This window comes from Onychostoma macrolepis, chromosome 21 (assembly GCF_012432095.1).
Source record: "Onychostoma macrolepis isolate SWU-2019 chromosome 21, ASM1243209v1, whole genome shotgun sequence".
Classification (NCBI taxonomy): Eukaryota; Metazoa; Chordata; class Actinopteri; order Cypriniformes; family Cyprinidae; genus Onychostoma; species Onychostoma macrolepis.
In genome coordinates this window covers 998617-1015856 of record NC_081175.1, presented here as the reverse complement: position 1 = coordinate 1015856, position 17240 = coordinate 998617, and the positions used below count along the sequence as shown (strand labels likewise).

The 17240-nt window shown below is 35.6% G+C and overlaps 1 protein-coding gene across 4 annotated transcripts; it reads left to right on the top strand.

Moving 5' to 3' along the window:
- The first annotated feature begins 8542 nt into the window (after positions 1–8542).
- endou2 (endonuclease, polyU-specific 2) lies at positions 8543–16523 on the top strand. 4 transcript variants are annotated; one of them, XM_058758482.1, is made up of 7 exons: positions 8543–8600; positions 10987–11110; positions 11702–11807; positions 13128–13249; positions 13403–13515; positions 14881–15034; positions 16191–16523. In XM_058758482.1, the coding sequence occupies exons 2-7, from the start codon at positions 11009–11011 to the stop codon at positions 16440–16442; spliced, it is 849 nt and encodes a 282-aa protein (XP_058614465.1). In that variant the 5' UTR covers positions 8543–8600; positions 10987–11008; the 3' UTR covers positions 16443–16523. The 4 variants fall into 4 exon arrangements, with proteins under 4 accessions (XP_058614465.1, XP_058614462.1, XP_058614464.1 ...); XM_058758479.1 differs by lacking the exon at positions 8543–8600 and adding an exon at positions 8610–10129 and having other exon boundaries at positions 10221–11110; XM_058758481.1 differs by lacking the exon at positions 8543–8600 and adding an exon at positions 8610–10391.
- The last annotated feature ends 717 nt before the right edge of the window (positions 16524–17240 follow it).

The window sequence follows — 17240 nt, the reverse complement described above, 5'->3', positions numbered from 1 at the left end:
GCAGAATTAGTCGCCATTCAGATGGCACTTGAACGGTTTGAGGGGGAGATGGCAAACTCAGAAAAGGAAGTTTCAATTTGTTCAGGTTCAATGGCATCACTTTCAAGCTTGAAAACCTTTCAGTCATGTAGAAAAGATATACTGATAGAAATACTGATTATTTTATATAGAATAAGTCAAATGGGAAGTGTAGTGCAGTTTTTATGGGTACCAGCGCATGTGGGGATACAAGGGAATGAAGCAGCAGACGAAATTGCTAAAGAAGCACTCAAAATGGATAATATTAATCTTAATGCAACACTTCATATAATCAGCATTCAGCAAACATAATTCAGTTATGAACTGATCTTATAAGAGATATGCAAGCTTTGGGCATTATGGAATTTACCTTATATAATATTTTAAGGGTGACATATCATGAAAATCTGACTTTTCCAGATTTTAAGTGCTATGATCATGTCCCCGGTGCATATACAAACCAAGGAAATGTGAAAAAGATTAACCCAGTAACTTTGTTTTGGTAAGCCTTTTTCTGCAAGCGTCTGAGAAAACGAGCGCGTCTGATTTCACTCCCCTTGTGACGTTGCAAAGCGATCTCATTATAATATTACCGCCCCTTAATCTGTAAATTTCCACCCTCTGCGCTGTCATTTTGATTAAGCAAGCAACAACGGTGTACAAGCTCTAATGCCATGGCGAAAGTTTGAGCAAAACATGCTAACTGTTCTGTCTTTGGCTGCACAGACGAGCACAGAACACTGTTTAGAGTCCCAGCCTCAGAGGAGACAAGAGCAGTGCATTTATTGATTTACTGTATATCGCTGCTGCCACACAGATCTAAAATATTTCTTTCCCAGCTGTTTACCTTCACAGTCATAACCGACTGTTTTTGTAGCTCGTGTGTGTTTTTAACGTAAACTTGTGTGTGAATGAGAACTTAGTTTAGTACTCACATGCTGTGACAGCCGCTTTCTGTACGTGTGCACTCAGAAAACCGTATATCATTAACTAATATGGTTTAAAATGCATGATTTCAGTGCAATAAACATGATAATCAGAACCAAAACTGATGTTTTTAGTAGGTACAAGCTGTAATGGTCCAGCTCTATTCTGGAAAAGGGGGCGGGGAGCAGCAGCTCATTTGCATTTAAAGAGACAGGCACGAAAACAGCCTGTTTCTGCTTCCACTCAAAATAGGCATTTTCAAAATGATATAATAAATGATCTGTGGGGTATTTTGAGCTGAAACTTCACAGGCACATTCTGGAGGCACCTGAGACTTATATTAGGCTACATATTGTAAAAGGGGGCATAATAGGTCTCTTTAAAGGCAAGAGTTGAATTTGATAAAACAATTACCGCTTTAATGTAGTTCCTGAGAATAGCGGTCTAAAGAACAGAACATCGAATATCTTCCTTGTGTTCCATCTTCGTCACACTCCAGTACAGTAGGTGGCGGTATGCACCTTTCCAGTTGGTTTGCAACCCGCCAATAAATCCACAGAAGAGGAACGTTCATCGGAGAATAAAAGTAAATTATGTGAAACATAATGCGTTTTTTTTTTTTTTTTTTTTAAACGAAGCATTACCATGTTAGACTGCACCCCATAAACACAATCAAGCCTAGAAAAAAAAACTATCAATCACCCCTTTAAAACGGTTTAGTTCATTTGAATTTATTAATTTTGATTAATGATTCAATGACTCACTCATAAATACTTCACTTGTTTCATTGCTGGATGAATCAGTGGTTTTAAACAAATCTTTTGAATGAATGATTCAACACAAATTATTATTTCATATAAGTATATTATTAGTTTGATTGCTACCATAGACATCAGTGTTTATATCCGAACTATACATTTTGGTAACACTTTATTTTGATGGTCCCTTTTGAGCATTCTGTTGACACTAAGTAATGTTGCAACTACATGTCAACAAACTCTCATAAGAGTATTAGTAGACTGTCTGCTTCATATCTACTAACTCCTTGTGCTGGTCTCCCAACAGATATTCTACTGACTATAAGTAACTTTGCAAGAACGTGTCAACTTAATCTAACCCTAACCCTACCAGTCAACTAATACACTACTAACACTCTAATGAGAGTCAGGAGAAATGTAGGTGCAACATTACTTATAGTCAATAGAATGTGTTAAAGGGACCATCAAAATAAAGTGAAACCTAAATTTTATCCCAGTTCTTCTGTGATAATATGAATGATTGTAAGAAAGAAATAACACTGTGTGGTTGAAAAAACAGTTTCTCTTACCTAAACATGATCTGCGCAAACACAGAATTGAATGATCCGGTATGACTCTCTCTAAGATTTAATAACACAGATGAATTGTCATTTAGAAATAAGATTGTGTGGGTGTTTGAATCAAGATCGCAGTCTTTTAACGATTAACCGGGCAGTTCTACTGAATGGCCTGAAAATCTTCGCACTTTGAGCTCTTAAAACACTCAAAGTCAGATGAAAACTTTGAAAGTAAAATCACTACATATTCGCTTCAGATGGCTGGCCTTCAAAAATCACACACTACAGCACCAGCCTTAATGCTTTAATGAATGATTTAATAGGACTCTCAGGAACATAAAATACAGTGTGAGGTGGCCACAGCTTCTAAAGACATTCGGTTAAATTTTTACTGTACATGAAACGACTGGATTGGCCCTTTATGTTCCAGCATATCCTGAGGCCAAAAGTAGACATTGTGTCCTTTGAGATGATTGAGTGTTCAGCAACCATGACTTCTGAGCACAACTGCAGAAATTGCCCAGAACCACACTCCCAAAGAACAGACACATCATGCCAAACTCTATAGCCAGAGGGTCAGAGGTCCACCTTTCACAACCTTCAGTGGGAAATAGAGTTTTAATGGCCAACCATGAGGAGAGAGGCATGAAGAAGGTTGCAGCAAATTTTCATTTTTGTGTGCACTATCCTTTTAAGCGTATTTTCCAACAGGCAGAGAAAAGGTTGTGCACAGTGTTGGGTGTAACGCGTTACTAAGTAACTGTAATTAAATTACTTATCCACTGAAAAAGTAAAGTAAGGTATTACTGTTCATTTTTAGGTAATTTAATTACAATTACTTATAAAGTACTTGCGTTACATACTGTAAATAATTTCAATAGTTCTAAAATCAATATTGAATTTGAAATCTAAATTTACCATCTAAAGATAAAATTGAATGCAGCGTCTTTAACCGCCGGCGCGTTCATTTTCAGTTTTTCCTGATTCACAGAGAAACCTTAAATACTCGGATACAGATAAGACTAAAATCAATCGAATCTAAAAAGGCCCTAGTTTTATTTGTGTACACTGACAATAACAACAAAACACTGGGTTTTTGTAAAATAAACAAAACAAACAGGGTGCACTGTCAAAAGTTGAGCCAACTTAAGATTTTAAGGCAACCAGCTTCAGCAGATTTTTTTTTTTACAGTGTGCACTTGCTGCCATCTAGGTCTCCGTGAGCAACTTTCTACGCATCACAAACTCAGCAAATACTTGACACAGAGACATGAGAAATATGTCTATAGAAAGCTTGAAGTGTCTACTTTTAAATGAACAAATTTGAATTCGAATTTGAAAACTAATATTCTCTGATTATGTAATCCGTATGAAAAACTTTGTATCTTTTATTTTTTTATGTGTGTTGTGTTGCTGCTGTATGTGCATGTATATTGCTGTCTACATAAAGAATTGCCTTTTTAAGGAAAATAAAGTTTACCTACCTACTAAAGCAAGGTACAGTCACTTGTGCATAAGGACCTGCTGTTTCCATTGAATTTCTTGTTGGAATTTCATGTTGTGTTTGTCCCAGGTCCTATAAAAGAAAATTGAGCAACTATCCACTTGATCTCAAGTGAATCTTTACACACAGTGACACATTCAGTGTAAGTCAGTGGGTCCCAGTATTGTTAAAATGTCGTCCTTTGTGTTACACAGAGGAAAGAAATGCATTTGGACGGAATTGTTTTTAAAAATGTATGGGTGGACTATCTCTTTAATTTAATTAATTGTACATACATGATGTGCAAACACCTTCACTCCCACTTATGAGCAATTTTCCATTAATACTCTTATTATGAAAAACTGTGGTGGTTTATACTGCAATTATTCACTTGTATACTTGATGCACAACCTTTAAAAAAAGAAATTTAGGTAACACTTTAGAATACCGTTCCATCATTAATGAATAACTACACAAGAACACATGAGTAATGCAATATTATCACTCTAGTAACTACTAGTAACTAACAAGAAACTCTGATTAATGAATTAGTAAGTAATAGTGCTTAGTCGAATGCGGTAGTTCACTATTAGCTAATCAGTAACTATTATTTTTCATACCTCCCCAAGAACTACTAAGAACTACTGTATACAGGTTGATAATTAATATGAATAATACATAATGTATAATTAATTATAAAGTAAAGGTCATGGTAACCCACTAGTAATGACTCAAGTATTACCAAATTCTTCAGAAGGAATTGCTAATTATTTGGATCAGTATTCTAAAGTGAAGATCGTGATAATTCTCTAGTAATGACTGAAATCATTGTAAGCTTTTGAGGTTTTTGTAAAGTACTGAATAGTGATTATTCAGGTGTTACTACATCCTTCTAAAGGAATTAGTCATTATTTGGATCAGTATTCTAAAGTGAAGATCGTAATAATTATCTAGTAATTACTGAAGTCATTGTAAACTTTTGAGGTTTTTTTAAGGTTCTGGTTAGTAATTCATTTAGCTAGATTTGGTAACTCTTAAATCATTACTAGTGGGTTACTGTGATCTTCACTTTAGAATACTGATCCAAGTAATTAGTAGTTCATTTAGAAGGATTTGGTAATACTTGAGTCATTACTAGTGGGTTACCATGATCTTCATTTTAGAATTAATTATTCATTATGCATAATTCACATTAATTATGAACCTGTATAAAGTAGTTCTTAGGAGTTCTCGATATATGAAAAAAATAATAGTTATTGGTTAGCTAATAGTGAACTACCAGTTTCAACTGAGCGCTATTACTTAATAAATCGTTAATCAGAGTTTCTTGTTAGTTAATAGTAGTTACTACAATGTTAATAGTGCATTAGCCATGTGTTCCTGTGTAGTTATTCATTAACGACGGAACAGTATTCTAAAGTGTTACCGAAATTTAAATGCAATAGGCCTGTTCATTTTAAATCTCCTACTTCAAATGTCGAATGCAGTCCTGAGGAGTATTCTAAAGACCATGACCAATATCAATATAAATCATGTTAATGCAGCAGTATCTGATTTGATAATATCCACAAGAGATTCCCGCTCTAACCCCTCATCTAAATGTAGTGTTCCCCATCCATGTTAAACAGTTTTCCGCACCCATTTTTACAGCCTGTTCTATAATTCATCCAAAATGCTGTGACCTTGACTGATTATCACTCGGCTTGCAACATTTTTTGGCCCACTGGCTGTTGACTTGAGAAGAATTTTAAAATCCCTCTTCCGTATTCTGCGGATTTGACTGCCAGGGTTTGTCAGCAGTGGGTAATGGAGCAGGATCAGACCACAAGGAGAAGAAGATACAAACGCCTTCCTCTTACTGCTCTCTACAGGAACACGACTGAACACGCTTGCTGCAAGGCTAATCTGAGAACACATAAAAACACTGACCTTCGCTTGCTTCAAAAAAAAAAAAGGAACAGTAATAATTTGATTAAATGTTGACATGGTTTTTATTTCATTCAGTCAGAAAATGAGGATTTATGATAGACAAGTTTGACCATAATTCTATCACATTGATCCTTGTCATCTTCTGGAGAGCTCTCATCCATTGCTGCAGGACAGGCTCTGTCATTCAACAGTACTGGAAACTACAGCTGCATTTCTCAAGCTAATAAATCAGCAAGGTAATTCTGGCGATGTACAGCAGATTTGCTCCACCAAGTGGATAAAAGTAGTAGTTCAGCTAACTTTACATTTTTTAGAAATGTGACCATGCACCACAAAACCAGTCATAAGAATCAATTTTTAGAAATTGAGATTTATACAACATCCGAAAGCTGAATAAATAATCTTTCCATTGATGTATGGTTTGTTATGACAGGACAATATTTGGCTGAGATACAACTATTTGAAAATCTGGAATCTGAGGGAGCAAAAAAAAATTGAAAATATTGAGAAAATCACCTTTAAAGTTGTTCAAATGAAGTTCTTAGCAATGCATATTACTAATCAAAAATTAAGTTTTGATATATTAAGGTAGGAAATTTACAAAATATCTTCATGGAACATGATCTTTACTTAATATCCTAATGATTTTTGGCATAAAAGAAAAATGTATAATTTTGACCCATACAGTGTATTGTTGGCTAAAAATACATGTTACAAATATACATGTGCTACTTATGGCTGCTTTTGTGCTCCAGGGTCACAAATGTGACAGTAATACTGCTCTTCAGTAATAACTTGCCCTGTTGGGGAAAATTCGTTCAATTTGATGAGTTGTTATCTTCTGAAAAAGTATGCTTGCTATTAAATTACTTTAAAGGTGTGATAAGCTTTGCTCAAGACTGCACTGCCTGCTATTGAACTATAACTATATTTTATTACACTTACTGATATTGGCTTATGTTGGCATGAACTGCCACTTGAACGATAAACATAAAATATACATATAAGCATACAAAGAAGATATTGTTAGTGTTATTTGTGCACTACAGAATAAAACAACATCAATTGAGCTTCATCTCTGCACTAAATATTACAAATCACTAGATGGCACTGTAGTCCTGCTTTAAGACGTGAAGTTGTACTCACAGAAAGAAAAAGACATTTCTGTTTAAGAGCAAATGAGACTCTCATGAATTATTCAAATATATATAAACACATAAATACAAAGTCGCATATTCCCACAAGTGAAAGAAAGAAAGAAAGAAGCTATGATCGACTATAATCAGAAACTGACCAGAACATACTTCTTTTTTTCAACAGAGGAAAAAGATCATTCAGGTTTGAAACAACTTGAGGGTGAATAAATGATGACAGCATTTTCATTTTTGGGTGAACTATCCGTTTAAGTAAAGTTTTAGATAATTGCTCATAGTTAGTTGATTGTTTCACTGTATTGTTCTTGTCATCGGTTGCAGTTCAAGCTGTTCTAACTTACCATTAAATCAGGGTTGCCAACTCTCACGCATTTGCTTTCAGTCTCACGCTGCTCAACTAAGTCTCTCGCCAAATAACAAGACATGGGACTTGTTGTTTGGTCTAACACAGATATTCTTGGTTTGGTCTAAAGTGGCAAGATTCTGCTCCAATCAGTTTTCTTCTTGCACTTCACAAGGTGAGCAGTGTTGGGGAAAGTTACTTCTAAAAGTAATACATTAAAGTATTGTGTTACTCCATAAAAAAGTAACTAATTGCATAACTTAGTTACTTGTTATGGAAAGTAATGCACTACATTACTTTTGCATTACTTTTTGTTTATTGTTTTATTTTCTTTTTTCCTTTATTCAGTTGCATCACACAAAAGCACAAGGCAAACATAGGGCAACATTGCACATCTCAAAACAATGCAAAACAGAACAACAACAACAAAAACACAAAATGAGCACAAACGTATATATATAAAAAAAAAACTATATCAAATTTAAAAATACCAGGCAGTTATATTTAGAAGCTTTATTATTTTTGTTTTTATAAGCTTCTTATTTTGTGATCTCATATTAGAAAGGGTTTCAAAGTATATTTTAAGATCAGTGTTACAAAATGTAATATATGATGGTTTCTTTTGAATTACTTTTGACTTATGAATATAAAACCTTGCTAAAATAATTAACAGATTAATAATGTAAATCGGTTTAGAGTCACAAGCACTTGATCTTTTTATGGCTGGGACCGCTCCATCTTTCGGTATCAAACGATGTGCAAATCTAGCGTCGAACTGGGCCTTGTTTATAAAACTTTCGTCACAGTAAATGACAGGAACGAGCAAACACACTTATGAAACACTGTTGCTTCCCCGTAAAAACAAACTGCATCCACTGTTCACATAACGCTGGAGTCAAGGTTATCTTTCCCTTTAAACCAAAAACACACTTCTGTGGAGATTCTTCTCGATTAAGTCCTGTGCAGCGCTGCCGATGACGTTGATGGGCTGCTCTTGCTCTCGCTCTGGTCGATGTGTTTTCTCTTCTGGGAGAAATGCCCAAACAAGGAATTCCTCCCTTGTGACATCATGAAGAGCCATGCTAAAAAAAAAAACCTTCTGAAACTTATACCCAGAAGGAGTGTATTTGGCACAGAAATAATCTGTCACACGTCCAAATCATTTTTTGAAACTTTGGTCATGTTAAGCCTGAGAATCCAACTCATTAACAGGGTAAATAACTCAGAATGTATGAAATAGCATTAGACCCCCTACTAAAGGGTTAATAAGTAGCAAATTAGGAGTTTGAGGCAAAAGTCAGAGTTAATAGTTAGTTAACAGTGAGAATTGGACCTTAAAATAAAGTTTGACCCACAGAGATACTACAGGGAGAGAAACAGTAAGTGAATCCCAAACCCCCTGTGTCCAGTCTTTACAAAAACGGATGTTAAGTAAGTAAACATTTATTTATATAGCACCTTTCAAAACAAAGTTACAAAGTACTTTACAACAAAAAGATCAGTACAGTAGCAAAATACAGAAAATACCATCAAAATTAAGAAAAAGTCATACGATAAAAATGAGTCTTAAGAAGAGACTTAAAAGAGGATACAGTAGTAGTCTGCCTAATATCCCCAGGCAGGGAGTTCCACAGCTTATGCACACGGATAGCAAAAGCACGGTAACCTTTGGTAACAAGTCGAGATTTTGGAACCATTAATCGGGCCCTACCAGAGGATCTCAAGCAGCGTCAGGCTCATAAGCAGTTAATAAATCACAAATACAGGCAGGAGCCTGACCATTCAGGCTTTAAAAACAAGCAAAATCGAATTAAAATCAATTCAAAAACTCACAGGCAACCAGTGAAGAGCAGCAAGAATCGGTGTAATGTGGTCACTTTTCTTAGTACGTGTTAAAGGCCTAGCAGCAGCATTTTAAATTAGCAGCAATCTTTGGAGATTTTTCTTGCGAATACCGGAATAAAGTGCATTATAATAATCAAGTCTGGAAGAGATAAAAGCATGAATGACCTTTTCCAAATCTGCAAAAGAAAGGTATGTCTTTATCTTCGTTAGTTGCCTCAGTTGTGCAAAACAAGAAAGGACAGTTCTGAGTCAAAAATTACACCTAAGTTGCAAGCCTCTTTTCGAACATTATTAGATAAGGCACCCAGACTAGAAAGATTATTAATACTAGCCCTACTGGGGCCACACGTGGTAATTATAAGCACTTCTGACTTGGAGTCATTCAACTGCAGAAAATTTTTCGACATCCAATTTTTGATCTCAATGAAGCAGGACATAAATGAGATGTATCAATAATACCAGGCTTTACCGGGACATACAATTGCGTATCATCTGTATAGCAGTGGAACTCAATGTCATAACTACGCATAATTTGACCCAGGGGTAACATGTAGATAGAAAACAGAAGGGGACCCAATATAGATCCCTGAGGGACCCCACAAAATAAAGGAGCACGAGAAGAGGCGGCATCTCCAAGCACTACGGAAAAAGACCTATTCGACAAATAAGAAATAAACCAGTCCAGAGCTACATCTCTGATACCGACAAGTTTTTAAACGGTTGATCAAGACATTATGGTCCAGATGTTAATTATATCAGGCTAGAAAGATTCCAAAATAGTTCAGATTTATAGTTCAAGAACTATTGTACAAATTCTGCCTCTTGTTTTCCAATCGTACTGAAGAAGGGTCCTAATAGGTTGCAGGCATTTCATTGTTTGTGTCATTTCTAAGAATGTCATATGACCAAAATAAATGATCAAATCATAATAAAAATTAAGCTAACTTTATGGAATTCCGAAGCTGAAACACTATGTTAATTTCACCAAAAAGGTAAAAATTAACCCTGTGTGACTGATAGACAATCGCTTGCATATGAAATGAAGTATGAATGTCTGTCCAGTCTGAGTGTTTTGGGGGTTGGGTCAGGCTTTAGAAGAAGGTACACAGCATCAGGTAATGATACAATACCTCACGAAAACAAACACAAAGCACTCGTCTGCACTGTAGAAGCACATTCAACCTGCTCTAATCCCTTTGGCTAGAGTTGCTGACACTGGCTAACCCTTTAGAATAGGCCCTCTCTCATGATGTGGGAAGGCCGTGCATCTTACCAACCAGTCCATGTGCAGCGACACCATTGCTCTATACGTGTCCTCACTGCTTTTAAGAAAACAATCCAAAATATACTGCTAACCCATATCGCTGAGAGGAACAGGTCAGTGGATACATGTATTTTTTTATACATTGAACAGTTGTCAAGTTTCAGGTCAGAATGTGATGTTTAGAAATGTATTAGTCTAAAAAAACAGTAGTATGCATTCTGAAAAAATAATGGGTTTCACTATTTTGATGGTCCCTTTAACACATTCTGTTCACTACAAGTAATGTTGCACCTACATATTTACTACCTCTCATTAGAGTGTTAGTAGACTGGTAGAATAAGTTGACGTACTTGCAAAGTGACTTGTAGTCAGTAGATTATATGTTGGGACACCATCACAAAATAAAGAGTTAGCAGATATTAAGTAGACAGTCTCTACTAATAATAATGACAGTTACTTGACATGTAGGTGCAAATTTACTTGTAGTCAACAGAATGCTCAAAAAGGGACCATCAAAATAAGTGTTACCAAATAATGCAACAAAAAATGTTTTTATTTATTTTCTTTGATTTGATATTTATTGTCTCCCTATATACTATTTTCATATCAAAACCAGCTTTCTTTAATGAAATATTGTCACTGTATTTTGAGTAAAGCAGTTAATTTCGATTTTAAAAGTATATTTTAACACCTGTAGTCAATCCTTAGGAATTAAAAAAAGAAAGACAAAATGATTGAAGGTGATCGAGAACTTTCAGCTGTGATTCAGGAGCTCTGGGACAATGACGTCAATCGGCTGAGACCTGGGATAGATTATCGCATAAATCTGCAGGTAATTCTCACATTTTTCCGGTGTGAATTATTTTACAGGTTCACTAGAAATAGATACATGATAAATAGTTAACTTTGAATAATAGTTAACACCTGCTTTCTGTTACATCCTTTACATTTTACTCTAATAAAGTGCTATTGATTTGCTGTTTTATGTTTGTTGACCTAAGGTCATAAGGTCAGAGAGAGCGCAAACAAACTGAGACGAGCATTGTTCTTCAGTGCTGTGTTTAGAAAACCATTCACTATGACACTTTTGGGCATTACTGCCGAATGTAAACTTGCCGAATGCTTGCTATACCGTTAATGATAGAGTAATTAACTGCAGTAAGAATGAAAGTTTATTTACTGTAGCTGTACTTACTAATCATGTTAACATACACAACATTTTCTGATTAAGGTCCATATTCTGGTTAAACCTCTATTCTGGTATTTACATACTAACCATCAATTGAAACAATTCTGTTTATACATATTATCATTATTATTATTATTATTCAGGTTTGGTGATAAACTCTGTCTAAAGTTATGGCAGGCATGCATGAAAAAAAATGCCTTTTGGAAGTTCCTGAAGATTTGTTTTGTGTCACAGGGCAAAGCGGGTAGTCTGGCAGGTTTTGCTGATGACAATGACAGAGCAGGGCTGCCTTTGTTCACATTTGTTGACGAAAACATTTTCAAAAAGGAGACTTTCTTGGGTAAGAAATAAGCTAATATTTAGTTTATTTAAAGGTAGACTGTGGAAGACTTTTCCTTTTTCTTTCCTGAAAAAAATATGAGTCCAAAGACAATCTGGGTTTTAAAACTGTGTTCTTGCCCCTTCCACACACCCCATTCATTCTTAATGAGAGCTTGAGACTTTTGGTGAGAAGTTTAACTTTGTGCAAATGAGGAGCGTTTTTTGTGTGTTTTATGGAAGGCTTGGCTAATCAGTCAAATAAAAGACAATTAATGGGGTCATGACATGGATTTTTTAATTATTTTAATATGCTCCTTAAGGTTTATTTATACAATAAAAACAAAATTTGCCCCCCCCAAAAAAACTAAGTAATTAAATGTGTGAAAATGATTATTTTCAACCCTCATTCTGAGCCTCTCTCTAAAACAGCCTGTTTTAAGGGGCGTGTCCTTTAAGGCTCGTCAGTAATCAGCCGCTGTTATGATTGGTTGACGTCACTGCATAGGAATCAGTATCAACGCCCCTCGCTATTGCTTGTTTTGACAACATGATATAATAAAACCGTGATTTCTAGACGAAGCGTTATGAAATCATTTCCTTATGGTTTGTGCTGCAGCTGCGGTCAGATCTAGTTCCGCTTCATCTTTCAGCAAATGTTTCTTCGTGACTCTCGATGACTCTGTGCCTCGATTACAAAACAAAATCCTCAACACGATCCGAGACGCCATTAAAATAAACGATCCACTCGTTCCTTACGCTGGGATCCTTCTGATATCTGTACAAAGACGTGAAGGAGCCGTTTAAACCAAACGCGTCAAAGCGAGCGATCTTTACAGCATTTGTCCTGACGACAGACTCGTATCTGTTCACGGTCTCCAGCGCAGACGAGATTTATATTTGATTCTGATGTATTCAGCGTGATCACGTGTCAGCTGTTAGCGACTGGACGCCAGTGGGCGGGGCCTATGTCCATGTCTAGCTCTGGAGGCGTGTTTATGCAAATGTTTGTGCCCAGGTGACATCATCCTGCCCCTCGGATCCAAACGAGCCGTTTTTGAAGCTCGATTATTAAATAAATGCTTTGTTTATAATGAGGAGGGCATTTTAAGCTATTAAACTTGCAGGATGTTTTAATGGTGCAAAGACTCTTATATTCCAAAAGATCAAGACAAATTTGATTTCTCATGTCATGGCCTTTTAACTACTTACTACTACTACTATTTACCCGATCTGGTATCAGGTAAAAAACATTTAGGCACTGGTTGAATTGTGAAATTGTGAAAAGTCTCAGAACATATAGCAAAGCACAGCTTAAATATTTGCATGCGTGTCATTTCAGCTTTTATCTCACTTCTGGACAACTATGAAAGTGATACTGGTGAACCGGAGATTGTCACACCAGAGGAAGAACTGGAAAATCACAAGTTCCTGGATTCAATCCTAAAGACGCCCACTATGAAGGTAATAAATGGGTCAAGAAAATGATTCAGTTTTACTTCTTGTCATGCATAGAAGTAAATCTAAAAAGAGAAACGAATCTACGATCCCTTACCATTAGTGTGAGATACTGTGCTGAATAGTAAGTTGCAACAATTGTATATTTCCTAATATTAGATGGCCCACAGATATCTGGTGGGGAAGCATCTCTCTCCAGAGGACACCACAGACTTCAAGAAGCAGCTCTATCACATTTGGTTTGAGCTGTACGCCAGGAGAGGATCCAGTAAGTAAGTACAGAGGATTCACAGCAACTTACAGCAGATCATTTGGAGCACGATTCACAAAAAGAGATCGTCCATCCTAAAATCAATATTCTGTCATAACTGACTCAATGTCATTCCAAACAGCTTCGTCTGTGGAAAGTAAAAAAGATGGAAGACAGAAGTTTCCTTTTTTGGGGTGAATCATCTCTTTAAGACAAATTCTAAAAAGAATGTTACAATTATTCCAATTACAAGTGCAATTATTTAAACATTCTTAAGAAGTTCTCGTGTGTGTGTGTGTGTGTGTGTGTGTGTGTGTGTGTGCCTTTTTGTGAAAAGTCAGGACATAGATGTGTATAATGACGAGGGTATGGCAGGTATTACAAGGTGAAGGTGGCATCTCAGGACATTGACCCATGTCCCCACTTTTCAAAACGCTTATAAATCACTCAGAATGAGGTTTTTTTGGGGAAAGTTGAAATGCACAGTCTCCTGTAAGGGGTAGGTTTAGGTGTAGGGTTGGTGTAGGACAATAGCACATACAGTAAGTACAGTATAAAAACCATTACACCTATGGAGAGTCCCCACTTTTCACAAAAACGAACATGTGTGTTGTGTGTGTGTGGTGTGTGTGTGTGTGTGTGTGGTGTGTGTGTGTGTGTGTGTGTGTGTGTGTGTGGTGTGTGTGTGTGTGTGTGTGGTGTGTGTGTGTGGTTTGTGTGTGTGTGTGTGTGTGTTCTCTGACCAAATCAACTCTACAAAAAACTCCTGGCGTGACGGTAGATTCAATGCCACGGCCCCCAAAACATCTTTTCAATCATGACTTTTCAAGGAGCATAAATCAAAATAAGGTTATTTTTAGTCAAGGTTGGATATATACACGAAATGAGAAGAAATGCTGATCATATTATACTGTTAGAAAAAATCTGCCTCTCTCTTACGAAAGCAGCATGAGTATGAAAAGATGTGTCATGTGTCTCATTGCTGGCACAGATAGCAAAACGACATTAAATATGTTAACATAATTAAATATGTATAGATCAATTATGTTAAATAATGTTAATTAGATATCATTGGCACATAACACCACCCCTTTCTTACAAAGCTCGCATTTAGGTCTGCTTCCATCCAATCAACAACCAGCGGACCGAAGCCGCCCTACGTGTTTTTCTTCTTCGATAATTCTTTTCACTACAGAAGAAAAGATTACATCACAAATTTAAGATTTTTTTTTTTTCTCAAGAAAGTTTGGTGAATCCAGATCCTGGTCTCACAGACAAATCACTTTTACATATACCCTTGAGTTCTTCTAAAGCGGTTTCCTCATTAATAATAGTGAGTAAAGATTTCTTGAAAGCTGTGTTTTGTTTGTTTCTCTCTCCACACAAGACCGGACTCGTCTGGTTTCGAGCATGTGTTTGTAGGAGAGACAAGAGGAGGTCGTACTGTCATCGGCTTTCATAACTGGATTCAGCTGTACTTACAAGAGAAACTAGGACACATTGATTACAAAGGATACAGTGTGAATGCAAACTCACCACAGGTACATGACCGGTGCATAGAGCAGCTCGATTCCTTGACCTGCCTCAGTGCTCGTCTTTGGGTGTTTGTTTTATTTATTTATTTTTTTGTCTTCATTTTATAATTTTTATTACTATTTTTTCCTTTATTTACCTCTGTTTTATTCTATATATTATATTTATCTATTATACTTATTCAATTTATTATATTAACAATAGTAATAATGATAATAATTCGTATTTTTATCATTTATTTATTTTGTGCATATTTTATTTATTAATCTATACACATTTATTTATAAATAAAATATGCACAAAAATAAATGATAAAAATACTAATTATTATCATCATTACTATTATTAATATAATAAGTTAAAAATTTATTACTATTTTTTCCTTTATTTTTCTTTCTATTTTTTTTATTTACCTCTGTTTTATTCTATATATTATATTTATCTATTATACTTATTAAATTTATCATTATTATTATATTAATAATAGTAATAATGATAATAATTAGAATTTTATCATTTATTTGTTTTGTGCATATTTTATTTATTAATTTATTCACATTTATAAATAAAATATGCACAAAAATAAATAATAAAATACTAATTCTTATAATTATTACTATTATTCATATAGTAATAATGATACATTTAATAATAAGAATAATATATAAATGTAATATACAGAATAAAAAATAGAAAGAAAAATAAAGGAGGAAAAGAAAAAAATAAACAAAAATAAATAAATATTAATAAACAAAATAATTTGAAGACAAATAATGATATAGCCAAAATGTGAAAATCCAGTCATCATTTACTCACCTCCATGTCGTTCAAAAGCCATAAGATTTTCTTTCTTGTGCAAAACAAAAATGAACATACACGGCCCATACTATAATAGTCAATTGTGTCCAAAAGCTTTAAGCTTTTTTTTTTACACTTTTTATGCAACTTCAAATCTTCTGAAGCAGTAAATCACTATGATAAACCCTCAAATGACGTGCGGCCCTGAATGGCATAGGCCTGCTTTATGTACAGTACACTTGTGTTCACTCTAGCTAATACTCTAATATGTCAATCAGTCTGTCTGTCTAATAACATGAATCTCTTTTCGATGCATATTCATATTTTTCCTAATTCCTTATACTTTACGTTCAATCTCGTTCCCAGCCAGATGAGAACAAGCACATCTTGGCTCTGCAGTTCAGCTGGAAGAACGGAATCAAGCCCAAAGGAAGCATCTTCATCGGCGTGAGCCCTGAGTTTGAGTTTGCTCTGTACACTCTGTGTTTCCTCACGTCTCCAAACGAGCGAGTCAAAGTCTCCTTCAGCGTCTACGAGCTGGAGATCGTCTGTCACCACTACAACCAGAAGCACATCGGCACCACCTACCCTGTGCTCGTCAAATACCTCAAACTATAAACCGCTCCAGTGATTCATAGCTCATGCATTCATAGTGGCTTGTGCTTATGATTTTATGTTTGCATTTCAAAAACAATAAACCAAAAGACCATATTGTGCCATAGTCTCTCAATGAGTTCTGAAGTTACTGTCGTTCTGTGTTCCCGAGGTCGTGAACAAATCAGTGTTTCTGAATGAATCTTTTATATGAAAGAATCGTTCTTGTTCATTTTCATACACTGATTCATATTTCTTATTCGCTGAAGTGCCTCCCCTCTATTTTAAAGCATGTCCCCACTGAAAAAAAACAATAGACACCATCATAAAATTTGCATTGGCTTTAATGGAAACTGTGATGGACCCTGTGGGTCTCTGCTGGCAATTGGTCGCCTTCTATTGGTGGCTTGTTAAAATCACTAAATCCTAATGGAATGTGTCTCCAAACACACTACAGAATACCATTTTTTAATGGCTTTAATGGTTAAAAGTTGATGGTTTGTAATGGAAACCATTAGAATTTCTCTATTGTTTTTCTCAGCAGGCGTGACTTTATCTTCTTCAAAACCAAGAGTATTGAAGTGTGGGCTGATTTCATCGGGTTTGAGCTACTGAACGAATACGCCATGCTTCGGTGCATCAATCATCTCGTTCTGCTGATGGACTTGGCAATGCTTTGGGAACACAAATGTAAAAACGCTGGTCAGGCCAGTAAAGGAATGTAAAACTACACTGTAAAAAAAAAAAAAAAGAAAAAAAAGTTGAGCCAACTTAAAATAAGATCCGTTTTGTCATTTGTAGGGAAAACATTTGTGGCGCTTC